The sequence below is a fragment of the Erpetoichthys calabaricus genome, chromosome 9, assembly GCF_900747795.2.
Source record: "Erpetoichthys calabaricus chromosome 9, fErpCal1.3, whole genome shotgun sequence".
NCBI lineage: Eukaryota > Metazoa > Chordata > Cladistia > Polypteriformes > Polypteridae > Erpetoichthys > Erpetoichthys calabaricus.
The window spans coordinates 96866534-96893360 of record NC_041402.2 but is presented as its reverse complement, the minus strand read 5'-3'; the positions used below and the strand labels follow the sequence as shown (position 1 = coordinate 96893360).

At 39.4% G+C, this 26827-nt stretch overlaps 2 protein-coding genes across 7 annotated transcripts in view; one reads left to right on the top strand and one right to left on the bottom strand.

Moving 5' to 3' along the window:
* Positions 1–16662, top strand: part of ing4 (inhibitor of growth family, member 4) — a 49204-nt gene extending 32542 nt beyond the window's left edge. For all 6 annotated transcript variants that reach the window (XM_028809994.2, XM_028809993.2, XM_051931744.1 and 3 more), the window contains 2 exons: positions 7321–7382; positions 15455–16662. In XM_028809994.2, the coding sequence (XP_028665827.1) occupies positions 7321–7382; positions 15455–15494 (102 nt within the window). In that variant the 3' untranslated portion in view covers positions 15495–16662. The remainder of the gene's footprint in view (positions 1–7320; positions 7383–15454) is intronic.
* Positions 16663–16678: 16 nt separating this feature from the next.
* nop2 (NOP2 nucleolar protein homolog (yeast)) overlaps positions 16679–26827 on the bottom strand; it is a 39202-nt gene continuing 29053 nt past the window's right edge. Inside the window, exons 9-16 of the mRNA XM_028809990.2 lie at positions 26706–26793; positions 26422–26562; positions 24903–25042; positions 24732–24821; positions 24532–24654; positions 22505–22602; positions 21137–21267; positions 16679–17438 (exon numbers count right to left, since the gene is read on the bottom strand). Coding sequence (XP_028665823.2) covers positions 17125–17438; positions 21137–21267; positions 22505–22602; positions 24532–24654; positions 24732–24821; positions 24903–25042; positions 26422–26562; positions 26706–26793 — 1125 coding nt within the window. The 3' untranslated portion in view covers positions 16679–17124. The remainder of the gene's footprint in view (positions 17439–21136; positions 21268–22504; positions 22603–24531; positions 24655–24731; positions 24822–24902; positions 25043–26421; positions 26563–26705; positions 26794–26827) is intronic.

Sequence of the window (26827 nt, the reverse complement as noted above, 5' to 3'; positions counted from 1 at the left end):
AGAGTGTTAGTACTGGGAGGTATATTGGTTCATACCGAAAACCGTTTTTTATTTTTGTTATGATATGGATTTTCTTATACCGCAATACCTGTTTAAATAGCCTAAACAACGTTCAGAACGTGGCGCAGCAGGAAACTGTTTAAGGGGGACGTTTTTCACTGCTACACAACTAAACACAAATGCAACGGAGTACATGCGTTACTGGAGGTATTGAGTGGTGAAAATGGACAGAGAACATTCCGAAACTGAAGCTGTAGCAGATGATAAAGTTGAACATGATATGACAGAAGAACTTTTGCCGAAAAAAGGAGCCGCGTCTGTTGTCTGGAGATTTTGGTTTTAAAAGGTCGGATGTGGACCAAACAACTATTTACTGCAAATGCTTTCGAGCTAAAGTTGTCGCTGGAGGCAGCAACATGAGCAATTTGCTGCACCACCTTAGCCGTAAACATGCTTTGGAGTACCATGAATGTATGGAACTAAGGTTGGCACCCTCCACGTCCTCCGGTAAAACTGAAAAAGCTAGAGGACACTCGAGTCAGACGTCACTTGTAGACGCATTTGCTAGAGGTACTGCCTACGACAAATAAAGCAAGCGGTGGATCAAAATAACCAACGCCATTACAATCCATATAGCTAACGTGTCAGTGGACAGAGATTGTTAATATTAACAGAAAGTGTAGTTGGTTTACAAAAAATATTTACTCCTTTTCTAAGACATGTTCAGTGCAATACAACTTTTGGCAAGCACCTCTGAATATTTTACTATGTCTAAATGCCTCTTTGGATGGTTGAAAATATGCTGTCAAAATTATAGTTTAAATTATTTGCAAAATTTGTTCAATAAAAAGTGGAATAGGTTATTCTTAGCCAGTCTACTGCAGTAATTGCAGTGGAAAATGTAGTTAACATCCACTCATGCATGGGGAAGAAAATACCGTGAAACTGGTATAATTTTGAAAAATACCGTGATATAGAATTTTGGTCATACCGCCCAGCCCTACAGAGTGTACAACTTTAAGAAATGTTTGCTACTGACTCTGTAGTCCATCTAGATGTCAGAACAACAAACTCATGCAACTGTCATTTGTCAGATGTTCCTGGAACTTAAATGGGATTATATGGTCAAATGAGACAAAAATAGAGCTTTTAAGCAACAAATACCAAAGTTTTTCTGCTAAATGTCTGGGACATCTTTTTAGGATACATAGTATCCATCAGTCCATCAATTATCAGCAGATAATTTAATCAAAAGCTGACTGCCTCTGCCAGGAAGCTTAAATTGAGCTCTGATAGGATCTTCCAATAGGAAAATTATCTAAAGGCCACCTCTAGGGCAACACAAAAATCGTTCAGTGTCTACCAAATCAAGGTTTCACTATGGCCATCTGTGATAAGAGCTCTGATAGAATCTTCCAATAGGAAAATTATCTAAAGGACACCTCTAGGGCAACACAAAAATCGTTCAGTGTCCACCAAATCAAGGTTTCACTATGGCCATCTGTGATAAGAGGTCCACGGCACAGTGCAGGTTTTTAAATAAATAATCGTGTCCCGAGAGTGTGTAGGCTCAGAATGGATGTGGTTGTGCGCATGACAGCGCCACTCCGGGGTTGATTGCGATGCTTGGTTGATCTCACACTCAAGTGCAAATGCAAGCAGATCAGTCAAGTGTTTCATTCAAACCTCGGAGTGGGCAGAGGGTCACATCTGAACCTGATCAGGCGGTATAAATGAACCTGTATGGCACAGGGATGGGGGAGAGAACAAAAGTAAGAACCAAGAGGAGAATGAGACAAGGGGCAGAAGAAGAACAGAGAAAGAAAGGGAACGTGAGAGACAGAATTGCAAAAGCCCATGAAGAGAGCAATGGAGAGAGGTGGTCAGGAGCAAGCCTCAGTGAGAGGAGCCTGGGGCTGAAGATGGAGCACTACTATTGAGCAATGCTGGGGAGAAGGAACGGCCCATTATGTGGTGTCTCTCACAGACGCCAAATGAGTGGCAGTGGGAGATGTACGTGTGGCTTGGCACGATGCCCCATGGCTGCCGAAGGCATGGCAAAGGGGACCCGAGCCAGGAAGTTAGGGTTGGTTGCACCTGTTGGTTGGGCATGTTCTCTGCTACAAGATGCTGTGCAGGGTAAACAGAGGAAATGTTGGTTTTAGAAGGGGGTAATTCCATATCAAATCATCACACTTTTGGTCCTTATCATCACAGATTTGAACAAAACTTGGCATTGCTGATTTGGTCATATGAGTAGATAGATAGATAGATACTTTATTAATCCCAAGGGGAAATTCACATACTCCAGCAGCAGCATACTGATAAAGACAATATTAAATTAAAGAGTGATAACAATGCAGGTATACAGACAGACAATATCTTTGTATAATGTTAACGTTTACCCCGGGGGTGGAATTGAAGAATCGCATAGTGTTGGGGAGGAACGATCTCCTCAGTCTGTCAGTGGAGCAGGACAGTGACAGCACTCTGTCGCTGAAGCTGCTCCTCTGGCTGGAGATGATACTGTTCAGTGGATGCAGTGGATTCTCCATGATTGACAGGAGCCTGCTCAGTGCCTGTCACTCTGCCACAGATGTCAAACTGTCAAGCTCCATGCCTACAATAGAGCCTGCCTTCCTCACCAGTTTGTCCAGGCTTGAGGCGTCTCTCTTCTTTATGCTGCCTCCCCAGCATACCACTGCGTAGAAGAGGGCGCTCGCCACAACCGTCTGGTAGAACATCTGCAGCATCTTATTGCAGATGTTGAAGGACGCCAGCCTTCTAAGGAAGTATAGTCGGCTCTGTCCTCTTTTGCACAGAGCATCAGTATTGGCAGTCCAGTCCAATTTATCATCCAGCTGCACTCCCAGGTATTTATATGTCTGCACCCTCTGCACACAGTCACCTCTGATGATCACAGGGTCCATGAGGGGACTGGGCCTCCTAAAATCCACAACCAGCTCTTTGGTTTTGCTGGTGTTCAGTTGTAGGTGGTTTGAGTCGCACCATTTAACAAAGTCCTTGATTAGGTTCCTGTACTCCTCCTCCTGCCCACTCCTGATGCAGCCCACAATGGCAGTGTCGTCAGCGAACATTTGCACGTGGCAGGACTCCGAGTTGTATTGGAAGTCCAATGTATATAGGCTGAACAGGATCAGAGAAAGTACAGTCCCCTGTGGCGCTCCTGTGTTGCTGACCACAATGTCAGTCCTGCAGTTCCCGAGACTCACATACTGAGGTCTGTCTTTAAGATAGTCTATGATCCATTCTACCAGGTATGAATGTACTCCCATCTCTGTCAGCTTGACCCTAAGGAGCAGAGGTTGGATGGTGTTGAAGGCGCTAGAGAAGTCCAGAAACATAATTCTTACAGCACCACTGCCTCTGTCCAAGTGGGAGAGGGATCGGTGTAGCATGTAGATGATGGCATCCTCCGCTCCCACCTTCTCCTGGTATGCGAACTGCAGTGGGTCGAGGGCGTGGCGGACCTGTGGCCTCAGGTGGTGAAGCAGCAGCCGCTCCATGGTCTTCATCACATGTGACATCAGAGCAACAGGCCGGAAGTCATTCAGCTCACCTGGACATGATACCTTTGGGACTGGGGTGATGCAAGATGTTTTCCAACACCTCGGGACTCTCCCCTGTTCCAGGCTCAGGTTGAAGATGCGCTGTAGAGGACTCCCCAGCTCCAATGCACAGGCCTTCACCAGTAATGGCGATACTCCATCTGGACCCACTGCTTTGCTGGCACAAAGTCTCCTCAGCTGTCTGCTTACCTGGGCTGCTGTAATTGTGGGTTGGGGTAAACTCTCACCTATGCTGGTATCAGGAGAAGGATGAGGAGGCTGCAGTACTCCGAGGTGAGAGTGGGTTAGGGTGGTCAAACCTGTTAAAAAAAGTTGTTCATCTGGTTTGTGTCTCTCTCGATGGTGGCACCCCGCTTCAAGCTGCAGCCAGTGATGATCTTCTTCCCATCCCATCCCACACTTTCTTCATGCTGTTATTCTGCAACTTCTGCTCCAGCTTTCTCCTGTACTACTCCTTCACCGATCTGAGCTGGACTTGGAGTTCCTTCTGCATGCGCTTGACCTCATGCTGATCACCGCCTTTAAAAGCCCTTTTTCTCTGGTTCAAAAGGCCCTTGATGTCACTTGTAATCCATGGCTTGTTGTTAGCATAGCAGCGTACTGTTCTTACTGGAACTACATTGTCCATACAGAAGCTGATGTAGTCAGTAGTGTAGTCAACAACCTCCTCAATGTTCTCACTGTAAGATCCCTGCAGGATATCCCAGTCCATAGTTCCAAAGCAGCCTCTCAGAGCCTGCTCGGCCTCAGGGGACCACTTCTTGAATGAGCGTGTGGTTTTAGGTAGCTCCCTCACTCTTGGTTTGTAGTGAGGCTGAAGCAGAACCAGGTTATGATCTGCTTTGCCAAGCGCAGGCAGCGGGGTGGAGCTGTATGCGTCTTTAATGTTTGCATACATTAGGTCAATAGTCCTATTTCCCCGGGTGTTACAATCCACATACTGGGAGAAGGCAGGTAATGTTTTGTCCAGCGTTACATGGTTAAAGTCTCCAGCGATTAGCACAAGCGCCTCGGGGTGCTGTGTTTGTAATTTAGCAACTGCGGGACCCATGGGACTGATATTGCAGGTGTCTTGGATCAAAATTTATGGGAGATGTTAAGCTAACAAAGTTTCAACTTATGGGTGGGTATGACTTACTATGTTATAACATGGTAATGTTGCATCTTGGAGATAACATAGTATTTATGCAAAATATAGAGCTGGAAAAGAGCTTTAAAACAATATGAGAACCATTTCTGTGCAACTTATATTTAGGGAGATATAGCCAGTCAAAGTCATAAACCATAAATATACAGTACAGTAATCCCTCCTCGATCGCGGGGGTTGCATTCCAGAACCCCCCGCAAAAGGTGAAAATCCGCGAAGTAAAAACCATATGTTCATATGGTTATTTTTATATATTTTAAGCCCTTATAAAGTCTCCCACACTCTTTTAAACATTTCCCGCACAATTATACAGCATAAACCCTTTGTATTCTCTTAGATATTAGGTAAGATTCATTGAAATTATGTACGTAAACACACTGTTTATATACAGTAAAACCTAAATATTATTTTATAGATATCGAGCGTCTCTGATATCACATATGTTACAGCCATTACGACTGACAGACCACCAGCAATAAATACGTACAATGGAAGAAAAATTGTATACAGTAAAATGTGTGTACAGTGACACTAAACTATGTATATGTAATAAGTACTGTACGTAGAAAATTAATTATGTTACTCACCAACAGTGACACAGCGACTTGTCTGATAACGATGAGTTTAATTTTCCTGCACAACAAAGGAGAGCATTACAGCTCTTCTCTTTTCCTCCTTTTAAAATAAAAAAGAATTGTGGACTCATCGATTCCATAATGGCGTCCTGCAGCAGTGTAGCTGTTCCCTTCCTTCAACATATCCAAAACTTTTACCTTTTCGGAAATCGTTAGCATCTTCCGTTGGCGCTTGGGCACGGCCCCTGAAGCAGTAGCAGGAGCACATTGATGCTGAATGAGAGAGACGAGACTTCCTGGTTAACGCAGCGGAATCGAATTCTGTGCTCCGTCACTGAGCCAATCAGCACACAGGAACTTAACTGCGTGCTCTGATTGGGTAGCTTCTCAGCCATCCGCCAATAGCGTCCCTTGTATGAAATAAACTGGGCAAACCAACTGAGGAAGCATGTATCAGAAGTAAAAAGACCCATTGTCCGCAGAATCCCGCGAAGCAGCAAAAAATCCGCGTTATATATTTAGATATGCTTACATGTAAAATCCGCGATAGAGTGAAGCTGCGAAAGTCGAAGCGTGATATAGCGAGGGATTACTGTACTCATATGACCAAATCAGCATGCCATTTTGTTAAAATCTGTGATGATGTGGTCCAAAAGTGTGGTGATTTGACATGGAATTACCCAAACAACTGTCTCTGGATTTTAATCTTATTTTACTGGCTTTGTTTAGTTGGATTTTTTACCTTCATGTTCACTTTGCTTTTCTTGGATTATTTATTTTCTAGACAAAGAGCCCGTTTCGACAACGTAAGATGAAACGGGCACGAGTGGAATAGTAAGTAATAAGTATAAGCACCACAAACCTGATATAGGTGTATTGAATGAATGCGTAATTAGGCCTGGAGTTGTAGTCGAAATCGCCTTTCAGGCCTCTAGAGCTTTAATTGAAGTCGCCTTTCTCTTTGAATTTTTGCGGCCGTAAATCCACCGCCTGCTGAAGTGACGGTCTTATAAGGTTTTTCGGGCAGCTGCGCAGAAGGCGACTGCGCATTCGGCTTCGGACGGACCCTGCCGCGATGTTGGTCGAAGTCGCCATTCTCTTTGAATTTTCGCGGCCGTAAATCCACCGCCTGCCGCGATGTTGGTCGAAGTCGCCTTTCTCTTCGAATTTTCGCGGCCGTAAATCCGCCGCCTGCCGCGAAGTTGGTCTTGTAATGTTTTTCGGGCAGCTGCGCAGAAGGCGATTGCGCATTCGGTTTCGGTCATGCACAGAAGGCGACTGTGCATTCGGCTTCGGACGGACATGAGTGAGTGAGTGAGGAGACTGGCAAATTATATATAAGATTGACTATTTAGTGAAGATCATTTGTTGCAGTGCAAGTAAAACACTACTTCTTGTTCCGATTTTAATAAAAGCACTTTTAGCACCAACCCCTTGCTGTATGTAAATGTCCTCATTTGTCCAGCTCATCTCAGTTCAGGACTATCAATGGTTTTGTGTTCAAGAGGCTCCAGGAACCGATAAGGGAGCATGGAGCAGACCCAGACATAAACCTCCGTAGGATAAGCTAAAGAGGAAAGTGTGGACCTCAAAAGAATTTGTGTGGGGAAATGGTCTTAGATCCCTTGCCATGTGTTCACCAACCTTATTAAGCATTAGCAGAGAAGATTTAGAGCTGTCATCTTGGTAAAAATGGAGCTGCACAAAATATTAAATGAAGGGTGCCAATTAATGTGGCACACATTGATTTGATAAAAGTGTTATTTATAATAGCCTTTATCAGAATGTATTTTTCCTTTCACTTGTATTTCTTCACTTAAAGGTTAATATCAAAAGGATTTTTTCACAGTCCATTTTGCTTTAATTTACCAAGTGTGCCAATATTAGTAGGGGGCACTGTTGGTTTCACTGTAGTACTTTCATAGTACAGTATATTCAGACATTAGCTTCCTTACTGAATGAAACAAGAGTATCATTAAAAGCATTTTGTTTTCTTTTCCATCTCCAGTGCTCCATTGAATGGTTCCACTTTGCTTGTGTTGGATTAACCACTAAACCACGAGGCAAATGGTGAGTGATGCTTGTGTAATTTTATTAATCTGTTGTCAATACTTATTATATACTCACACACACACATACGTCAATAGAGACAATAAGATAACCATTTTATAGTTTTACCCAGGTTGAGGTTCAAATAAAATTGTGTGGGCAGTGGAACAGAATTATTAAACCTGAATAACCAGCCATCTTTAATGAACTTAATGCAACATGCAGAAAGGCAGGGACTTACTCTAAAGAACAAAATGTTTAAGGTGAGGTTAAATTCTGATGAATAATAAATTATTGTTGTGTTCCTCCTGAGTTTAGTATGCATAGTAATGCACATGTTGAGGAAATTGTCATATTATAACAATGTGTACCATATTTTTTATTTGCTTTTTGTTATTGCATCTTCTACTCTTATCTGTTTATAGAGTCAACCTTCAAATTGTTTTCTCCTGAAAAAGAGAGACTTTACGTCCCTAGGATGACACAAACGTATATATATTGCCATTCCCCAGAGCAGAATCATAAAGCAAAAGTGAATAATTGATCCAAAAACGCCTAACAATAGTTTCCTACTAGCAACAGCACAAAAACAGAACATACCAAAAGCAGCAAATAAAAAAAAGAAAATTATTGTGAGTACAGAAAAAACTGCAAAATAGCAACTATTTAAAAAAAACCCTGTGCTGTGGTGCATCCTCCCACACACAGATATATAAGACAAATAATAAGCAAGCCCCTAATATACCACAATGAGTTTAGAGGAAAAAAAAGTCCTTTAAATGTCCATACACAGTACATTTTTAATGTTACTGTTTTTCAGTCCAAGGGTTGTTGCAGAGCCGTACTTCAGATCCATGGAAACAATCCTCCATCTTCTCTTCTGTCAGGCCCAGCCAGACCCTCTCCCTGATTCACCCCAAAAGAAAAAGACTCTGTTATTCTTTAGTGATTATCTTTTGTCTTCTGTGGAAATGAACCTGGGTTCACCTGATAATATACTACATGTGATGTCCTTTCTCCAAATATAAGTGGCCTTCACTAACCTTCCCTCTGGTGCTTTTCACTGCCTTTATCCCTTGTGCTTCCTGTATAGCTCCTCACTCTTTTGTTTTAACTTGACCCAGAAACCAGTGCTCCTTTACATGCAGTCCGATGGCTTCTCTTTCCTAAATGGTCTGTTATGTATGTGACAGATAGCGGCACTGTTGACCCCTTGAACCCTCAGACCAGACATCCGACACCAGATAAAAATCCAAAATGTTATTTATTATAATAATAAATGTGCACAAAGCACCCTCCACTCCACAATACTCAAATAAATCAATAATCGCTACAATAATCAATCCTCCACTCTGCCAGACGCGTTGCCACCCTTCCACCCAGCTCAGCTCAGCGTCTGGGATTTCCCATCGTCCTTTTATATTCCCTGACCCGGAAGTGGTTCCAACCCTACAGTCCATATGATTCCTTATCACTTCCGGGTCAGATAAAAAGTCCTTTTCTTCATCCCGGAAGCACGTCATTTCCTTTGTCGCCTTGCCTGTGACGTACTTACGGGTTATAGGGCACAAACAACTCTCTGGGCCTCCCAGCAGCGTCATCTGTTGGCCCCTGTGGTATCCAGCAGGGCTGTAAAGGAGAACTCCATCGTCCATAATTCCCTGCTGGTATTCGGGGCACTTCCATGCCGCAGGGAGAGCTCCATCTGGCGGCCTGGGGGTGTTGGCCGGGATGACAGGCCGGCCATATCCCACAGTAGTATTACCAGAACATAGACCACAAAATACACATGACAACTGTTACAAATTCAACCTAAACCTGTTAGCAATACAGTGGAACCTTGGTTAACAAACTTAATCCGTTCCGCGACTCTGTTTGCTAACCAAAACATTCACTACCCAAAGCAATTTTTCCCATTGAAATTAATGTAAATACAATTAATCCGTTCCAGCCTCAGAAATTTTGTAATTTTATTTTTTTAAGGGTTTTTCTGTGATGAAAAATATACAAACAAATGTGTATATCATTAGTACAAACAAATAAACTAAATTACATAAAACAGCACTGTATTTACCTTGTTTGTTGTAGTTGGTGGCATAGGTAGATGGCGGAGGAAGAGGTGAAGGAAGCTACTGTTTTGAAGGGGAATCCCCCTTCATAAAAACATCGAGTAACACTGATTTGGGGTTTTTTTCACATCGCGATTCCTTTTCTTTGGGCACAGAAAAGCGATCCAATAAGATTTGTCTTCTACTTTGCTGCAGAATTTTTCTAAAATGCGATATTGCATTGTCATTCATTATGTTAATTGCCCTATTAGCCACAACTTTGTTAGGGTGGTGCTTCTTAATAAATTCCTGCACATCATTCCACGTACTGCAAATTTCCTTTATCTGAGCACTAGTTATTTCCTCCCTAACCTCCTCTTCCTTGCATTAGCACAAAATAAAAGTGTAAGCCTATTTATCATAGGCTTGTGTCCAGGTAGTGCCTTCTCCTCTTGGGTGATGTTGGTTCTTCTGGGCATTTTTTTCCAGAATAACCCTGTCTTGTCACAATTAAACTCTTGATGCAAGACGTAGTCTTCACTTTCAACAAATTCCGCAAATTCATCCACAAAGGCTTTTGCTGCTGTTTCATTTGAACTTGCAGCCTCCCCGTGCCTTTTAACACTATGAATTCCACTTCGTCGGTGAAAATTATCAAACACCCTCTACTCACTTTAAAGTCTCGCTCATCGGCACTTGCACTGGGTGTTTTGGTCAACAAATCACTGTGTAACTGCTTAGCCTTTTCACAAATTATTGCTTCGCTAACACTATCTCCAGCCAGCTGCTTTTCATTTATCCAAATTAACAGCAGCTTTTCCACTTCTTCTAACACTGTAGACCTTTGTTTCATTAACACAGTTACTCCTTTAGCCACTTCAGCCGCCTTAAATGCCTCTTTGTTCTTTAGAATTGTACAGACAGTCGATTTCAGCATATTGTATTCCTTTGCAATGTCAGAAACACGAATGCCATTCTTGTGTTTTGCTATAATTTTTCTTTACTGCTACACTAACACGTTTCCTACTGCCACTATCACTAACACGTTTCTCTTTCTTAGGTGCCATAACGAGTAAAAATGTACATAAAAAATAACATTGAAACTGAAAAAATAACAAAAAAGTAATGTTAGTGAACACAACACTCAGAAAAGCAATGTTTACAGCAAGCGCGTCAAAGCACAAATGAGCACAAACTCAGAAAAAACGGTGTGTGCTTGCGTTCGTTATCCAAATTTCGGTCGTTAACCAAGACAAAAATTGTTCAAAATAAAAGTTTGTTAAGCAATTTGTTCATTAAGTAGTGCGTTCTTTAACCGAGGTTCCACTGTATATATAATTTTAAATTACTTTAAACATTTAACAGGTCATACCCAGAACTAGGGATTTGTTAATAGCCAGTAAAATTGTTTTGTGTTTTTTTTTTTTTCATTTATGAACAGTGTTATCACCATTATAATACAAAGGACTGATTCCATACACATTGGCATAACAAAATTATATCTGGTAACCTGTTCTAACAGACTACAAAACCTTAACTCTTTTAGGGCTAATTTTTTTTTTGTTTCTTTTCTCTCAGGGCTGAATATTTTTCCAAAAACTAACATTTTTTAAAAAAAGAACACAAAGCAATTGTTTAACATATCAAATCAACAAAAAATATTTCCTTTTGACAAATGTTACTGTCTTGCATGTTGTATGAGCCTGCATACTCTATGATTTCACATACATATCACATACATTTTACACAGCAAAGTCTGATCTCGCTCAAAGCAGCCAATTTCAGTCATTGCCACATTGCACTCCTTACAATGTGTTGCTTTGGTGCCTATTTTTCAATTGTCTGTTGCTGCATTTTCTCACATATATTGTTAGTGTGTACTGTAGAGAGACAAGTCACCCATTTGCCATCGTGCCATGCCACTGCCACCAAGTTTTCTGCCTGCATGAAAACCGTATTGTCACCTCTTTTCATCTTCTGAAACTTTATGAACTTTATATATGGCATTGTAGCCTGGCTCACCCCATGGGATTTGCTTCTGTTTATTACAGAAGTGAATAAAACTTTGCAGCAGCACGTACCTAAGCCACCAGGGGACAAAACACGTTTGGACCAATGCTCCCTGAAGTTATATCACCAGTTCTGTCCCATCTCTATTTGTAATGCCACAGCGCGCTTCATCTCGTCTTTCGTTGTGGGTTTCCACTTTGAAAAACGAGAATGCGATGCAAACGCAGCCCGTGATTCAAAAAAAATCTCTGTCTACCTGTTTGTCTCGTCTGACAGTAGCTGAAAAGCAGCATCAGGAGAGAGCAGCCTGAAGTACAGCAGCTGGTGATCTGTCGTGTCCAACAGCAAGCCATGCCGTCTTGTAAACTCCGGTAGCCAGATCGGCTCTTAACGGATCAATGTATGTGTATTTATCCCATGCGAACCTTGCCGTAGATGCATCGGCTGCGCGAAGGCACTCAACTGGCAGCAGATCCGCTGGCGTGGCATCGGCTGGTGTCTGATCAGCTGATGCTTGCTTCTAACTCTCTTGCTCGATCTCCTGATCACTGCCAATAAAATCCGATTCTGAAAAATCAAGAGTCCGACTCCGCGATAATGCGCAAAACAACGTCTGCCAAGTGTTTTCTTTTCTGCACTTGCTTCGCTGCCTTTTCACATGTCGATGCCATCTTGCCATTGTTTACATTTCGTAACTCACGCACACACAAGGTTTAGCTGCTGAGTCAACAAGTCTAGCATTCCTCCAAGCACAGAGGGAATGCCTGTGACGTCACAGTGAGATTTGTCGCCATTAACAGCTGATTGTCGCCCCCTATCCCTGGATGTCGACTTTTGTCGACATTCGCCTTCAACCCCTCCTGTCGACTTCATCCGCCCTAAAAGAGTTAAAGCAGGGGTCGCCAAGTCCGGTCCTGGAGGACCACCGTGGCTGCAGGTTTTCATTCTAACCCTTTTTTGTTTTAATGAGTGCCTTGTTTGTGCTAATTAACTTCTTGTGAATTAATTTTAATTGAATTGGTTTTTAAAGATTTGTTCCCCTGAATTTCTTCATCGTTCCTATGAAGTGCTTCATTTCTTTGCTTAAATGGCACCCAAACAGAAATGAAATGTGACATGAGGGAGCCAACTGAAGACCAACTACGTCAGGGCCTCAAACTCCAACCAGATTCACTCCAACCAGCTGCTTAATTAGGCACTGATTGTTGTCATTAATTAAACCTGTTTTTTAATTCTGTGGCTTTGTTGCTTCTCTCGTGGTGCATTAGCCAGCCTTTCCAAAACTGTTGATTTTCTCTTTTCTAAGAGCTCTGTTCAAGTGTTTTGGGGGCCTGAGCAGATCAACATTCCTGAGACCTTTATCTTTCTTTATTTTCAGATATTGAACGATGGACACCAGTTGTTTTGGCTCATTTTGTATCTCATTATTGTTTGGCTACTAATTAAGGAAAAAGAAACGATTAAGGGGTCTGAGTCTTCAAGAACAAGTCAATTAAAATTAATTCAAAAGAAGTTAATTAACAGCAAAAATTAGGCACGCATTAAGAAAAGGGTTAGAATGAAAACCTGCAGCCACGGTGGTCCTCCAGGACCGGAGCTGGCGACCCCTGCCTTAAAGCATAGCAGCGTTTATGATAGTAGAGGTCTCTGCAGCTGGAATGTTCTTCAATAATATATTTGTAGGATTTTGTATTTAATTCCATTTCTGTACAAGTGGTATTAGTCTAGAAAACTAGTCTCATAAAATAAAGTAATCTGTGTCAGTGGATTTTCTTGTGACAAAAATGTGGTGAAAATCACTACGTCCTACTTAGCAAACACTCACTTTAGAACAGACCAAATAAATCTGGAGGCAAAGCATTTACTTGCTGTAGGAGCAGATTTCACTGAACAGCGAATGTTTTGATTCCTGAACACTTTTGGACATATCTTAAGGATGTTGGCCTGCTGATCACAAAAATATATCTTTATAAATTTCTATTAAATACCATTTTATTGTAATTGCCTGTTTTTGTGATTTTCACCAGGCATATCATGTTGGTTCGATCGTACACTGCATCAGTTTTCCTTTGAAATAAAATCTCAAGCAGTTCAGGTGAAGTATAGAAACTGTTCAATGTTTATATAGTGACCTTGGTCAAGCAAAAGGTTCACCAGTGACAGCACAGGTCATTTAGCAATGCCATATTGACTGTACATGCAATCCCACTTGGTCCCTGTCTCAGTGTAAAGTGTTGAGTTCCAGATCTACCCAGAGCTTGAATCACACATCATGTAGAACTTAATACCATATCATGCCCATTTGGATGCAATGTACAGTATCCATGACAGCCTTCTTTTGTAACCTTTGAGACTTTTGTCGGTGCTTTTATTACACAATTGGGAACATACACCTGCATATTTTTGATGCTCACCTGATGCACATCTCCAACAGTTTGTCCAGTGTCGGCTCTGGGTGATGAGTTTAATCGTTGTGAAAATGCTGGTATTTTATAGTGAGTGTAAAATTACACTCACAAATTTGCTGACAATGTGTGTCTTAACAACCGGTTTATGAACCAGTACCATCTCTGGACTAGTTTACCCACTATGCCCTGCAGAGACAAGAGACAGAAAAAACCCCACATTTCATCAGCAGTGACATGCTGCCAACAATTGTGACAAGCAAATGCTTCACTATGGCTGTTCTAAAATTGCTCAGTATAGCAGATCATTTCAACAACTGTTTTGTGCACCAGACTATCATTGACAAGTTATAAATAGTCCAGATATTCATGATCATCATACACCTTTAGACTAGGGATACTCGTAAATGGTCAAGGAGGAGATGCAGGATTGTCCTAAGTAGTATGGCGCTGACACCAAACATGAACATCACTGGAACTTGGAAGGTTTGAATCAACAGAACATGCTTCAGTTTCACTTTTTGTGTCGACGTCTGATGACCAGTTCATATTATTATCACTCGATTCGAGTGATGGTTTAGTTTTAGCTTATTCTAAACCTATTTATTTTCCCATTGGGATTAATAAAGTATCTATCTATCTATCTATCTATCTATCTATCTATCTATCTATCTATCTATCTATCTATCTATCTATCTATCTATCTATCTAGCTTTGTGGCATTTGTGTTTTTTGGTTGAAGGCTCAGCCGCACTTATGAATATCGGTGAGTTAATTTAGAGTTAACATAAAATGGCAAAACGCTTAGAAATATTAATCATTTTTTGCATCATGATGTTCTTTCATCCATGAGATGAGATTTTGTTGCCTACCCCAAGGGTTTTTTTCAAGCTTAACACTGTAAAGGGCAGATCATTCCATTCACCCCTACTCTGACTCAAACATGCTAAATTCAAGAAAGGTTTATTTAACGTTTCTTCAAATTCCTGACTAACTCAGTCTACTCAGAATTATATTTGAGTTCAGCTTGGAGCTGTCTATTATAATCACCAAAATATTTTCATGAAACGTTTGAAATAATTTGTTGTCACGTGTTTTCTTTTCGTTCTTGCGATACTCTTAGCAATTCTGATAAACCAACAGATGGTTATGTATTCAATTTTTGAATTTCAGGGAAAAAAAAGAACTGAAGTGATTTCAAAACATTCAAAAGTAATACTGATGAACACAACACATATATTGACATGGACCATAAAAAACAGCCATACAAGATGTCCAGTCACTGATACTTGTAGAGTAACTGTTGTAAATATGAGGACAGAAATGTTTGCTTGTGCACTGGCATAACTTGTTAGAAAAGAAAATCAATAGATCTTTATCTTATTTTAGTGAGGAGCACCTAGCTGATGCTTTGTCTGAAAACCCATACCACACCAGCTCATAAATTGAGAATACTATCTTTGTAAATACCTCTTGCTGTGTGCTGGAACTATCCACTAGAAATAATGGCCCAAATATATACTGTATATATCATGTTTCTGCTTTTTAATTATCTGGATATGTATATGTAGGCCTATTTGGTATTTTACTCCTAAACATTGAATTCTTCTTTCTCATATTTTTTTTTTAGGTATTGTCCCCGGTGTTCACAGGAACGCAAGAAGAAATAGACCAACAGGTGGTCCACATTCAACGCATGGGTTATTCATCACTATGTACTGTGATAATCGTACTAAAGAATGAGCCACACATTTTGTAACTGGCTTAGGAATTGAAGCATGGGCCCCTAAATGTTTGACTGTTTAGGCTTCTGGCCAAGTAATGATGCTTATTTTCTACACATCATTATTAGGTTTTCCTGATTTAGACTGAAGTAGCATAAAGTGTCCTACTAAAGCACTAAACATTCAACCTGAGCTAGAGGCTGGAGTTAGGAATCATTACAATGTGCTGAAAGTAAAATCTGAACCTCTCCGGGTTCAGGCAGAAATCCAACCTTTGGCACAGAGGTAAAAAGAATTTTCTTAAATGGTGTTTATCGATTTTTCTTTATTGACAATAGGATACAGTACTTCCTAACTTAATTTTTATCAAGCGATGCTGCATTTTCATCTCAAGTTTTTTTTTTTAATGTGGGAAGCATTAAGTAGTATTAAATGTCAGCTGTTCCCCTATATTGTTAGCAGTCTTGCACACTGTGCACTGCAAGTCCTTTTGAGTTCTGTTTGAAGGCAGTGGCTTTGGGGGGGTTGTTTCCCCTTTTGTACAGCATTAATTCTAAACTGTCTATCTTCTGTGCAGCTTACTGTCAGTCAGACTCCTAATTACCCCACAATTATATGGATGTCCCTGAATTATTACAAGCTATATTGTAACAAAATATTTTACTAAAAATGGCCTAATGCATGATTTGGGCACATTTATCCATTCACCAGCAGTAGAATAATGAATTTAGGAGGAGAGAAGACAAAGGTAAACTGTATATATCTTGTGAGAAAATGGTTAAACTCAAGATTTATCACTATATATAACTGTTCTGGTATCCCTGTTAGATAGAATGTCCCACTTGGAGAGAACGGTTTACCTGATATCATGTTGACTCTACATAAACTTTTCCTGTCCTGGAACCAAAGGGTTTCTGGAGTCAACTCCATTTTACTCAAACACTGTACGGTGCATCCAATTTATGTGCAAGTATTATTTGGAATATTTTTTTTTATGTGTATTCTTATTTGACTCAGTTGGTGCTTAAACATTTCAGTTTACTGTCTTTTTAAACAATGTACAATGCTAACACACTTTTGTAAAAATAAACTAATAAAACAGTAAAAATACTAAGATTCTGTTTAGAAAATGTTTTAAAATTAAAGGTTATCTTTACATAAAATGTTTATCACTCTGCAGGTAATACAAGAACATTTAAAACATTTTTATTCCAAAACATGTTGATCAAACAGTAATAATTTTCAGCAGTACTTTTTATAGAACCAAGCAATAGCCACATGATAAGAAATATTCTCATCCATCTCATCTGTTATATCTTATTAGGTTATATACTTATACTAATAAAAGAACATTCAAATAATTGATAATAAAACATTTTTTGACAATTTTCAGCATGATGAGCTTTACTGTGCTTGGTCGGCTGTTATAACAAGCTAGTTTGGGTAGTTAAGTGGATCAACCATCCTCATTTCAGCTTTATAATACTAGCTTGTCAAACAAGAAAAAATATTCAAGATAGAGTCCATTAAATGAGAAGAGAGATGAGGATTGGCTCCCTTTTTATTTTAAATGTACTTAAACTGTGCCAGCAGATTGAGGTGCTTTACTCCGGGCTTTCTGCATCCTAAATTTCTTTAACTTGTTTTTAACCAATTTCCCTTTCTTAGGCTTTTCCTTTGTCTCTTTTTTCTTTGCTGATACACTTTTTATGTCTTTGACTCTGGCTGTATTCTTCATACTTTTTCCCTTTACTGAGATCTTTTTCTTTTGATTTTCAGATGATGTAGAGACTGCATTTTTATCCTTTTTAAAGTTTTCACCAGAAGTCACAGAAGAAGCCTTTTCTGATAAGTCTGTCTTTTCCTCTTCAGCAGGGATGTTCTCAGATTCTAGAAGAGATAAAACAAAGTATTCATTTTTCAGGCGACTCCCACTTGATACGCTGCATACTTGTTTCGACTATTCACAACCTCTAAAATATGCTATAGTTTTGTCACATAACCCAAACTTTTTGATGTAAAATACAAACACCAATAACTAGTTCCCAAAATGCCAGCAATTCCTGAGAGGCTTACAAAGAATTGCTGATGTTTATTAAGAAGACAGATCTACTACAGAGTATCTCAGGGTACCAGGGTCTAAACGTTCGGCAATTCAGCTGATATGAATGTGTGCATAAAGGCCCAGAATTTTTCAAATCATCCTAGTTTCAATTAAATTCCAGCAAGAGTCTTGAATTTTTTACTTGCAAAAGGAACAAACTGTTTTTGACGTGGATAAATATGTAGCAGTTGTCATTAATGCTGAGGCACAGCTAAGTACAGAATGTAGTTTATCACCATTTTTAATTATATTGTACTCCTTTCCACGGCAAACTCAATTACATAATAAGCTCAGTCTCAGGAAAGCCAGCAGATCATCAGATAGCAGTTTAGCTGAACAATAGAGCCCACAGTTTGTAATTCCCAGCATCCCATGTATACCTCTCAGCTCTGCTGTCAGAATGATTTACCACTGATGTGGCTTGCAACGCTAATATTTTGATAGTTAATCATGGTCAATTTCTTGATCATAAAAATGTGGTTTGCAGTTACTCTCTTGTGCCATGTCAGGAAGTATAGCTGCTAGGAGCAGGAAAGGACTCGAAGTGACCTCTTGGCAGATACAGCACGTGTATAACAATTGCCAGTTAGTGGTGGATATTCCTCAGGAGCCCAGCTGCACACTTCCACAGCTCCATTCTGTTGATGAGCCAATCCAATTCACAACTCCAGTAATATTTAGCTGCCTTTACATTACAAGAATACCCACAAAAGTAGTTTTTTAAAGAATTTTTGTGCATTCAAATAGTGAGTTTTACACTGCTTTAAAAAGATACTTAACTCAGTATGACTATATGGAAGGAGAGGAGGAAAACAACTAAGTCCTAATCATATAACATAAACATGTACCTCCATACCTCTGTGGGTTCCAGATGGAGTTTTTGTTGTTTAAATCATGTGACATAAAAAACATAATCATGTTGCATATTTACCAGAGTTCCTGAATCACAGAGCTCTCAAGATCAACCAGTACCCTTTTCAATGTGCCTGCCAGTGGTAGCTCTTTTACCACCATTGTGGTACTGTATCTTTATCAAAAGCTGCTAGATGTTTAAGCATAAGGTTGATGTGCATGCCAATGGTTCAGTTTAGTTTAAACTTGTGATTTAAAGCACAATAAAACTGTTGCACTGTTTTTCTTATGAAGTTCTTCAAAAATAAGTAATAAAACAACCTCTCAAGATTTGTCCATTACTGGACATTTTCATTGCAAAATTGGGTTCCAAATGTCTGCAGGGACAGAATTTGTTACTTGAGATTCACCTGTATGTCAGTATTTAAAAGCAACTGTAATTCACTAAGTGACATAACACATGCAAGATCACTCTTGAGTTTTAAAATGTTTGAAATTGACAAAATATTTCCCAAGACATTTTCTTACGTCATCCATTGTCCAACCCGCTATATCCTAACACAGGGTCACGGGGGTCTGCTGGAGCCAATCCCATCCCACACAGGGCGCAAGGCAGGAACAAATCCCGGGCAGGGTGTCAACCCACCGCAGGGCACACACTAGGGATAATTTAGGATCACCAATGCACCTAACCTGCATGTCTTTGGACTGCGGGAGGAAACCCATGCAGACACGGGGAGAACATGCAGACTCCACGCAGGGAGGACCCAGGAAGTGAGCCCAGGTCTCCTAACTGCGAGGCGGCAGTGCTACCAACTGCATGTGTTTATTAAAATGTAGATACATATTTTTATTTGTGATTCAGTCAAGTCAAAAGGCATATCATACAGTAGTGTTTAAAATAATAGCAGTCTGACATCACTAACCTGATCAATCACTGTTTTTGGTAGAAATTATATTTCTACATGACAAATAATTTACTAGTAGGTGTAGTAGAGTAATAGAAATCCAACAGACCCAACAGTCATGACATGCATGCTGCTGATTCTGTGTAATTGGATCATTCATTAATAGTAGCAGTGTGGAGTTCAATTAGTGAGGGCATTCATTCTGTGAAAAAACAGGCGTCAATTACGGCCCTTATTTAAGGAAGGAAAGCAGGCAGCAAATGTTGTACATAAGGGTTACAGTGCATTTCTCTCTGAAAATCTGAGTAAAACGGGTCGTTCCAAACATTGTTCAGAAGAACAGTGTACTTTGATTAAAAAGGTGATTAGAGAGGGGAAAACATATACAAAAAGTGCAAAAAATGATAGGCTGCTCAGCTAAAATGACTGCAAAGGCTTTAAAATGGCAACCAAAACCTGAAAGACATGGAAGAAAATGGAAAACTACTATTCGAATGAATTGAATAATAGCCAAAATGTCAAAGACACAGCCAATGATCAGCTCCAGGAAGATCAAGGGAGGTCAAAAGTTACCTGCGAGTACTGTTACAATTGGAAGACGCCTATGTGAATCCAAGCAATTGGCAAGAAGTGCCCCACAAAGTCCCACTGTTGAAAAAAAGGCGTGCTGAAGTGGTTACAATTTGCCAAAGAACACACTGACTGGCCTAAAGAGAAATGGTGCAACATTTTGTGGACTGACTCTTTTTGCGTCTAGGGGCCGCAGTTTGTCAGACGACCCCCAAACACTGAATTCAAGCCACAGTACAATGTGAAGACAGTGAAGCTTGGTGGCGCAAGCATCATGATATGGAAATGTTTGTCATACTATGGTGTCCGGCCTATTTATCGCATACCAGGGATCATGGATCAGTGTGACTACCTCAGAATACTTGAAGAGGTCATGTTGCCTTCCGCCGAAGAGGAAATGCCCTTGAAATGGATGTTTCAACAAGACAACGACCCCAAGCACACCAGTAAACGAGCAACATCTTGGTTCCTGACCAACTAGATTGATGTTATGATGTGGAAATCCAATCCCCGCACCTTAATCCAATAGAAAACTTGTGGGGTGACATCAAAAATGCTGTTTCTGAGACAAAACCAAGAATTGTGGAATGTAGTAGTTCAATCATCCTGGGCTGAAATACCCGCTCACAGGTGCCAGAAGTTGGTCGACTCCATGCAACACACATGTGCAGCAATTCTCAAAAACAGTGGTTATAGAACTAAATACTAGTTCAAAGGAAAGCAAAATCTTGAAACATTTTTTAGTTTATACAGTGAATGTTTGAGTTTGTAAAGAAGAATGCAGACACTGCTATTTTTTTGAACAGCCTAATATTCTCTTTTCTTCACTTTCTTTAAAGGAATAACACATTTTATACATTTTTCTTCATGTTTTGATTTGGAATAGAATGTGTAGTGTTCCCAATGCATTTGCACATATGGAAATAAAAGCTATTATAAGGATTTTGATCTTCACTTTTTTTAAACACACTGCTATTATTCTGAACACAACTGTATTATTTGTATACCAAAACCTTTTCCAGTCCCACACACAAAGGTGACCATATACAGTATGACACCACTAAAGTTGCACTGAGAGGGGGAGAAAAGGTTCTATAACTAAGCCACCGACATAAAGGAAAACAGAGACATAATAATAGCATGGACGTTCTTACCTGTGTTCATCTTTGGAATCGTATTAGAAAACTTTTTAAATTTGGCAACAAAAAATCCATCCATGTTATGAGTGTGGGGGTAGAAGCGTCTTGTCAGTTTAAGTGATGGATGAAAACGTCGCTCTTTAAACCTACAGTTAAAAACAAAACCAATAATATAATAATGTGGCAGTCACTACCTGTTTTCTGCATGAGATCAGACTTTCCTCATTTCTATCCAGCCATCATTCTTCACTTTGTGTTGCATTGCTTAAAACCCGTTCTATTGGTTACCCAGTTGCTAACCTTTTTTTCCCACAGACCTTGAGTAATTCATAAAACATGCTCTTGTTTACTTATTCAGATTAATCTAATCCACTTCTTTCTTCTTTTTTCATTTCCTGGAGTCAAAGTACCATTTTCTTGCTCTTAAAAATCTTTTCAAACTGTGTTCACACTTGGCTTCTTTAGCACACAATATCTCTGGAGAAATCTTTTTTTTTTTTTTTTTTTTTTCCCACACTTTACTTTCTATAAATATTGATACCTTCACCAACTGGACATTCACTATATACATTTAATGAGTACATAAGGTGCTGGCACTGGATTTCATGCTCAAATTTCCACCACATGGTAATAAAGTGCACTGTCTAGTCTGATCAGGGCTCCAAGGTACAAACAGAGCTTAGCAAGCAATGGATAGCAGAAAGTAGAAAGATAGCAGAAAGAAAAGAAAAAGAGTAATGGACAGGAGGTGGAAGTGTTTGGATTTTAAATTTTGACATCATTACATTGTAATTAAAATACGAGTTCAATCAGCTTATCCCAATTATTCTGTGACATTTCTCCACTCCATTTATCTTGCTACACTGCAGAGTAACAACTAAAAGATGCATTTTAAGGAATTTAAACCTTTTTTGGAAACACACTTGATGTAGCTGCATAATACTCTGCCTTTCAGACAGCTGTATTACCGGGCACTTCACAACGCAAACAAAACTAATATGACCAGTGGGAAGAGCCTAAATGCATTCTGTCAAATTCGTACCTTAAAAATGTACACAAAAATAATACAGGTACAGTATATAGCAGATTTGAAAAGCAAGAGGGTAAAGATGGGTTTTGACGCATGATTTGAAAATTGTAACTGATGAAACTTTACGTCACAAGCATAGAGTGTCACACACAAGAGCTGTAAAAGAGCATTCCCTAAAAGATGCGTAATGGGAATAGCGGAAAGCAGAATATCAGGTGTCATGTCTAACATGTTATAGATAATCAGAAGTGGTGGAAGTTTATAGCTTTTATTATATCTTTACAAAATATTACACTGCTAAAGCAAAGCATGAATATTGTAAATAAAAAATGAAATATGTTTGCACTTCTCACCTGGTAAAACCCTCTTTTCCAAAATCTAGACCCGTCTGGACCAGTTTGACATTGCGCTTTTTCAATGCATAGTCAACTACCCACTCATTTTCTTCTACCTAAAACAACAAATAAATAAAAGATATATATTTTCATTTAGATTTGTGATAAAGCCTGGACTTCATTCTGTTGGGAAGTGCTATTTTTGTATATTAATAACAAAACTGTAAAACTATATTCAGGCATCTTCTTCTCTGTGTATTTTTAAAAGTGAAGACCTTTCTTGAACTGGAATTAATGACAGAATACTCAAGTATTGTGAACTTGTTCTAGTTCCCTAAACATACTTGCCAAAAACAGACTTGGGTCCCAAGTGAAATTCTGTCTCTCTCCAGTGCCCTTTTTCTTACCATTTTGTGTTTTTGTACTGGTACTAATGCCAACATTCTGCAGCCTCTCTTGCACTTTTAAGCTGGCAAAGCAGTTTCACTGAATGTCACTATGCAACATTTGTTTGGTATGTTTAGTTAAAAAATAAAGATCATAGATACTGTGAATTGAACCATTTTTATTCAATATCTTCTAATCCTTCCTTGTTGGACTGAAATGGTAACAGTATTGAAGGCCAGCTATATGGAAAGTTAACAATGTTGGAGAATGATGTCTTCTATTTTTATAGCACTGTAGAACTGTTTTTATTTGTTGCATGTATGTGGTCAATACAGTAGAAAAAGGCATGTCCAAGATATAGAGGCTGCAGTAGATTTTTAATCTACGTAATAATAAAAACTTTTTTTATGTTTAGATAAGAGAAATCCAAAATGTAATATATTGTGATTAGTTTAGGCCAGACATTAGGAAAAAAAGAGTGAAGTATGTGGTTTAGAAATACACCCCTCTATAGTCAAGAAGTCATATTAGCAAAGTAGAAAACTCCACACTTCATGATTGAAACTAGCCGAGTTGATCGAAAGTTGGGTTAGATAAATGTTTTTGTCACATCTAACTGACACAAAAGAAATTCACTGGGCCAGGGCCTCAGAACATCTTTTTCAATCTTACACCAACCTTATAAAGGATAAGTTTGGTCTTTTTCAAGTCAAAGGTATTTCATCACAAAGGTATATATGCTTTTTACCACTCGAAATTGTATGCTGAAGTTAAGTGTTTACTATAAATAAAAAAAAATTCCATACCCTGTCTTGGAGTTTTATAATGGAAATCAAGTGGCATGAGGCCCAACTGGGCTTACCAAACTTACCAAATACATTCATTTTACAAACCAAGAAGGTATCAAGAAATTGACATGCATCATGATGTAATTTGCTAACACAAAAACAGCAATATGAGATTCAGTCATTTTCAAACAAGACCGCCTGTGTGCTCTACCTCAGTGCTTGTCTTCCTCTGCAACAAACTTTCACCCTCAGGGGTATCGCTTCCTCTCGAAAGATAAACTCACAATAAACTGTTCCTGCCACATGCTTGGCGTCATGTTGCTTTAATTCTGTATTTACATGAGAAATCCTCCCACAAAGGCCACTGCTATCACACAAGCAAACAGGAAACTTACCCTTATCTCAAGAAAAAAAAGTACCAAGAATATGAGAGAAAAGGATTATTTCCAGATCCCTTTTGTGATCACAAACATGCATCGGAAGGCATGTTCTCTTATACTGAAACATTTGACGCTTCAAAGTGGACATATTCTGTATGTTTTGAGGCTTTTGTTTTCCAGTCATGCCCCATGCCCAACAACTTTTATTATAAAATGCAAAGACAGGCATGTATTTTTTTTTAATTTATTGGAAACAATTTAGCCTGATAAATACATACATGCTGGGTTAGGCTCTAGCTCCACCTCAACACTGCTCAGGATTAAGTGGACTTAGAACATGGTATGATGTGTTAAATGAATATATACCACGTTTCTAAAAGAAACATCTTTGAATTAAAAAATACCAAACTTGTCCTTTTACTTTCTTAATTTTTTCATGTGTGTGCCTTATAATTTTGTACAATAATCATAACCTTTTTTCTGTACTTACCATAATAGAGCAAGTGCAATACACAAGGTAGCCTCCAGTTTCTGAGGAGGCATCCAAAGAGTCTATAGCAGAAACGATTAACTCTTTCTGCAAGTGTGCACAACGGAGAATATCTTTTTCATCCTGAAAGAAAAAAAGCCACTCATTTAGTGTGTAACAAAAAAAACAAAACAAAATGTGGTTGCCAGAAGTTTGGTTACCTTGCTAGTTTTGACAGCTGGGTCTTTTGAAATCACTCCTGTCCCACTACAAGGAGCATCTAACAGAACTCTGTCAAAGCCACCCATCACCTGTGGTAGACATAAAAAAAACAATTCAAATTTCACAAAAGAAACTTTTGAAGTATTTGATTAACATCATTCCATACCTACCTTTGGGAACTGTCTTCCATCATAGTTGCAGACCACGCTATTTGTGACACCCAGACGATGAAGATTGCCAACAACACTCTTCAGTCGTTCTGCACTAGCATCGTTCGCCAAAATTATACCTGTGTTCTTCATCAACTGAGCTTTAAATAAATAAATAAAAAGTTGATATATACATGTATGCGTGTAATTATGCACAAATGCACATTCTCAAGGTCTATCATGAAATTAATCAAACATTAAAAGAGAATTTGATTGTAAAAATTACAATGTCAGCCCCGAATCCTTCAAAATTCCCTTTCAGAAGAAGCCCACTACAATCTATCAATCCTTCCACCCATTGAAGCTTGTAATGTTTTTTCTGTAATATCCAGCAGTACATTCCCATTATGTCAAACTTGTCCACTGCAGCTGCAGATCTCACCACCTTGATGACGTAAGATTACACAACTAGGAATCGCAGATGCTAACAAATAACATGACTCCTTTACTAATTTGCTGAATAGTTTCACAGTTCAAAAATTTTGAGAACCAATAACTTGTTGCAAGAGCTGACAACCACTGAGTGCTCACTTGGAATTACAATGCATACAATGCAGCTACAAGGAATAAAGAATGCAGCTTGTTTGGAGCTCAAAAACAGAAGGGATGCTCATCTGTCTTGTGTTTAACAAGTCAGAATGGAGAAAAAAAAAGATCCAAGATTAGAGCTGAAATCGTGGTACTTCATAAACATTCTTACAGAACCGGCTCTATCAGGCAGCACGTTATTGGTTGGCAAAAATGGGCAAACTCGCAATATTTTCAAAATGTGAATCTGTGTTGGAAAGTCATCACAGAGTCATCAAATTTGTCATGCCCTGTGATTTCTACTTATCTTATCCGACATCCTCAGGTGAAGAGATCAGCGACTGTAGTTGTCAAGTCTGACATCCCCTCCTGACTAGAAGTAATCTAATGTGATGCTGGCATTATATGACTAGAAATCAAAGGGCATGAGAAATTCGGCAATTCACTGGCAGCTTCACAGTTTCACAATTTGAAAATATTTCAGAAGAGTCTGGCCCTTTTCCTGACCGGCAACAATGTGGTCCAGCTAATGCTGATCAAATGCTTTTAAGGTACGGCATGTTCCCACCCCTGCTCCCTGTCATGGTACATAAAACAGATGACATCAGACAAACAAGGCTTTCTTACGTTTGTGAGGTCTCTTATGTTGGTGAGAGCTCATTGGCTGTCAGTTCTTGCATGCACAGAGCTGCTCTGATGATTTAAGACAAAAATCACACACTTTTGATTTTGTCAGGGTAAGGGACAGGGACAGTCTGGGTTGAGTTGCTTTGGATGTCAAACTAAATGACTGAGAGTCACAGGGGAGGACCACAGCTACTTGCCACTAATGAATGTTATTTAAAGGATGCCTGTCAATGAAAACTGCTGGAAAAATTGTGCAATGGGACAAGGGCCTTTCTAAGGCGAACTTTCATCCCCTGCACAAGATAAAATCTCTGAAAAGACCTACCAATATAGCTTGTCTTGCCTCCTGGAGCACAGCTCATGTCCAATACCTTCTCATTCTCTTGTGGAGCCAAAGCCATAACAGGAAGAAAACTGGATGCTCCTTGTAGCATATAATGCCCGGCCAGATACTCTGGTGTAGCACCTATTAGACAATTATACAATTAATACCTTAGTGAAAGTGATAAACAAACCTTAGAGCAATGTCCAAGACATTTCAAAGCACAACTAAATATGAATAAAAGGCAGCAAATCCCAAGTTACAAACTCTGAGGCAAACATGCTTACCGATTGGAACAGAGGAATCGAAGATGACTAGTCCAACTTTGGACCATTTCCCAAGGGGATCTAAATTAACTCCTCTGTTAATCAATGCCTACAAGACAAGAAAACAAAGCACATACTTTACA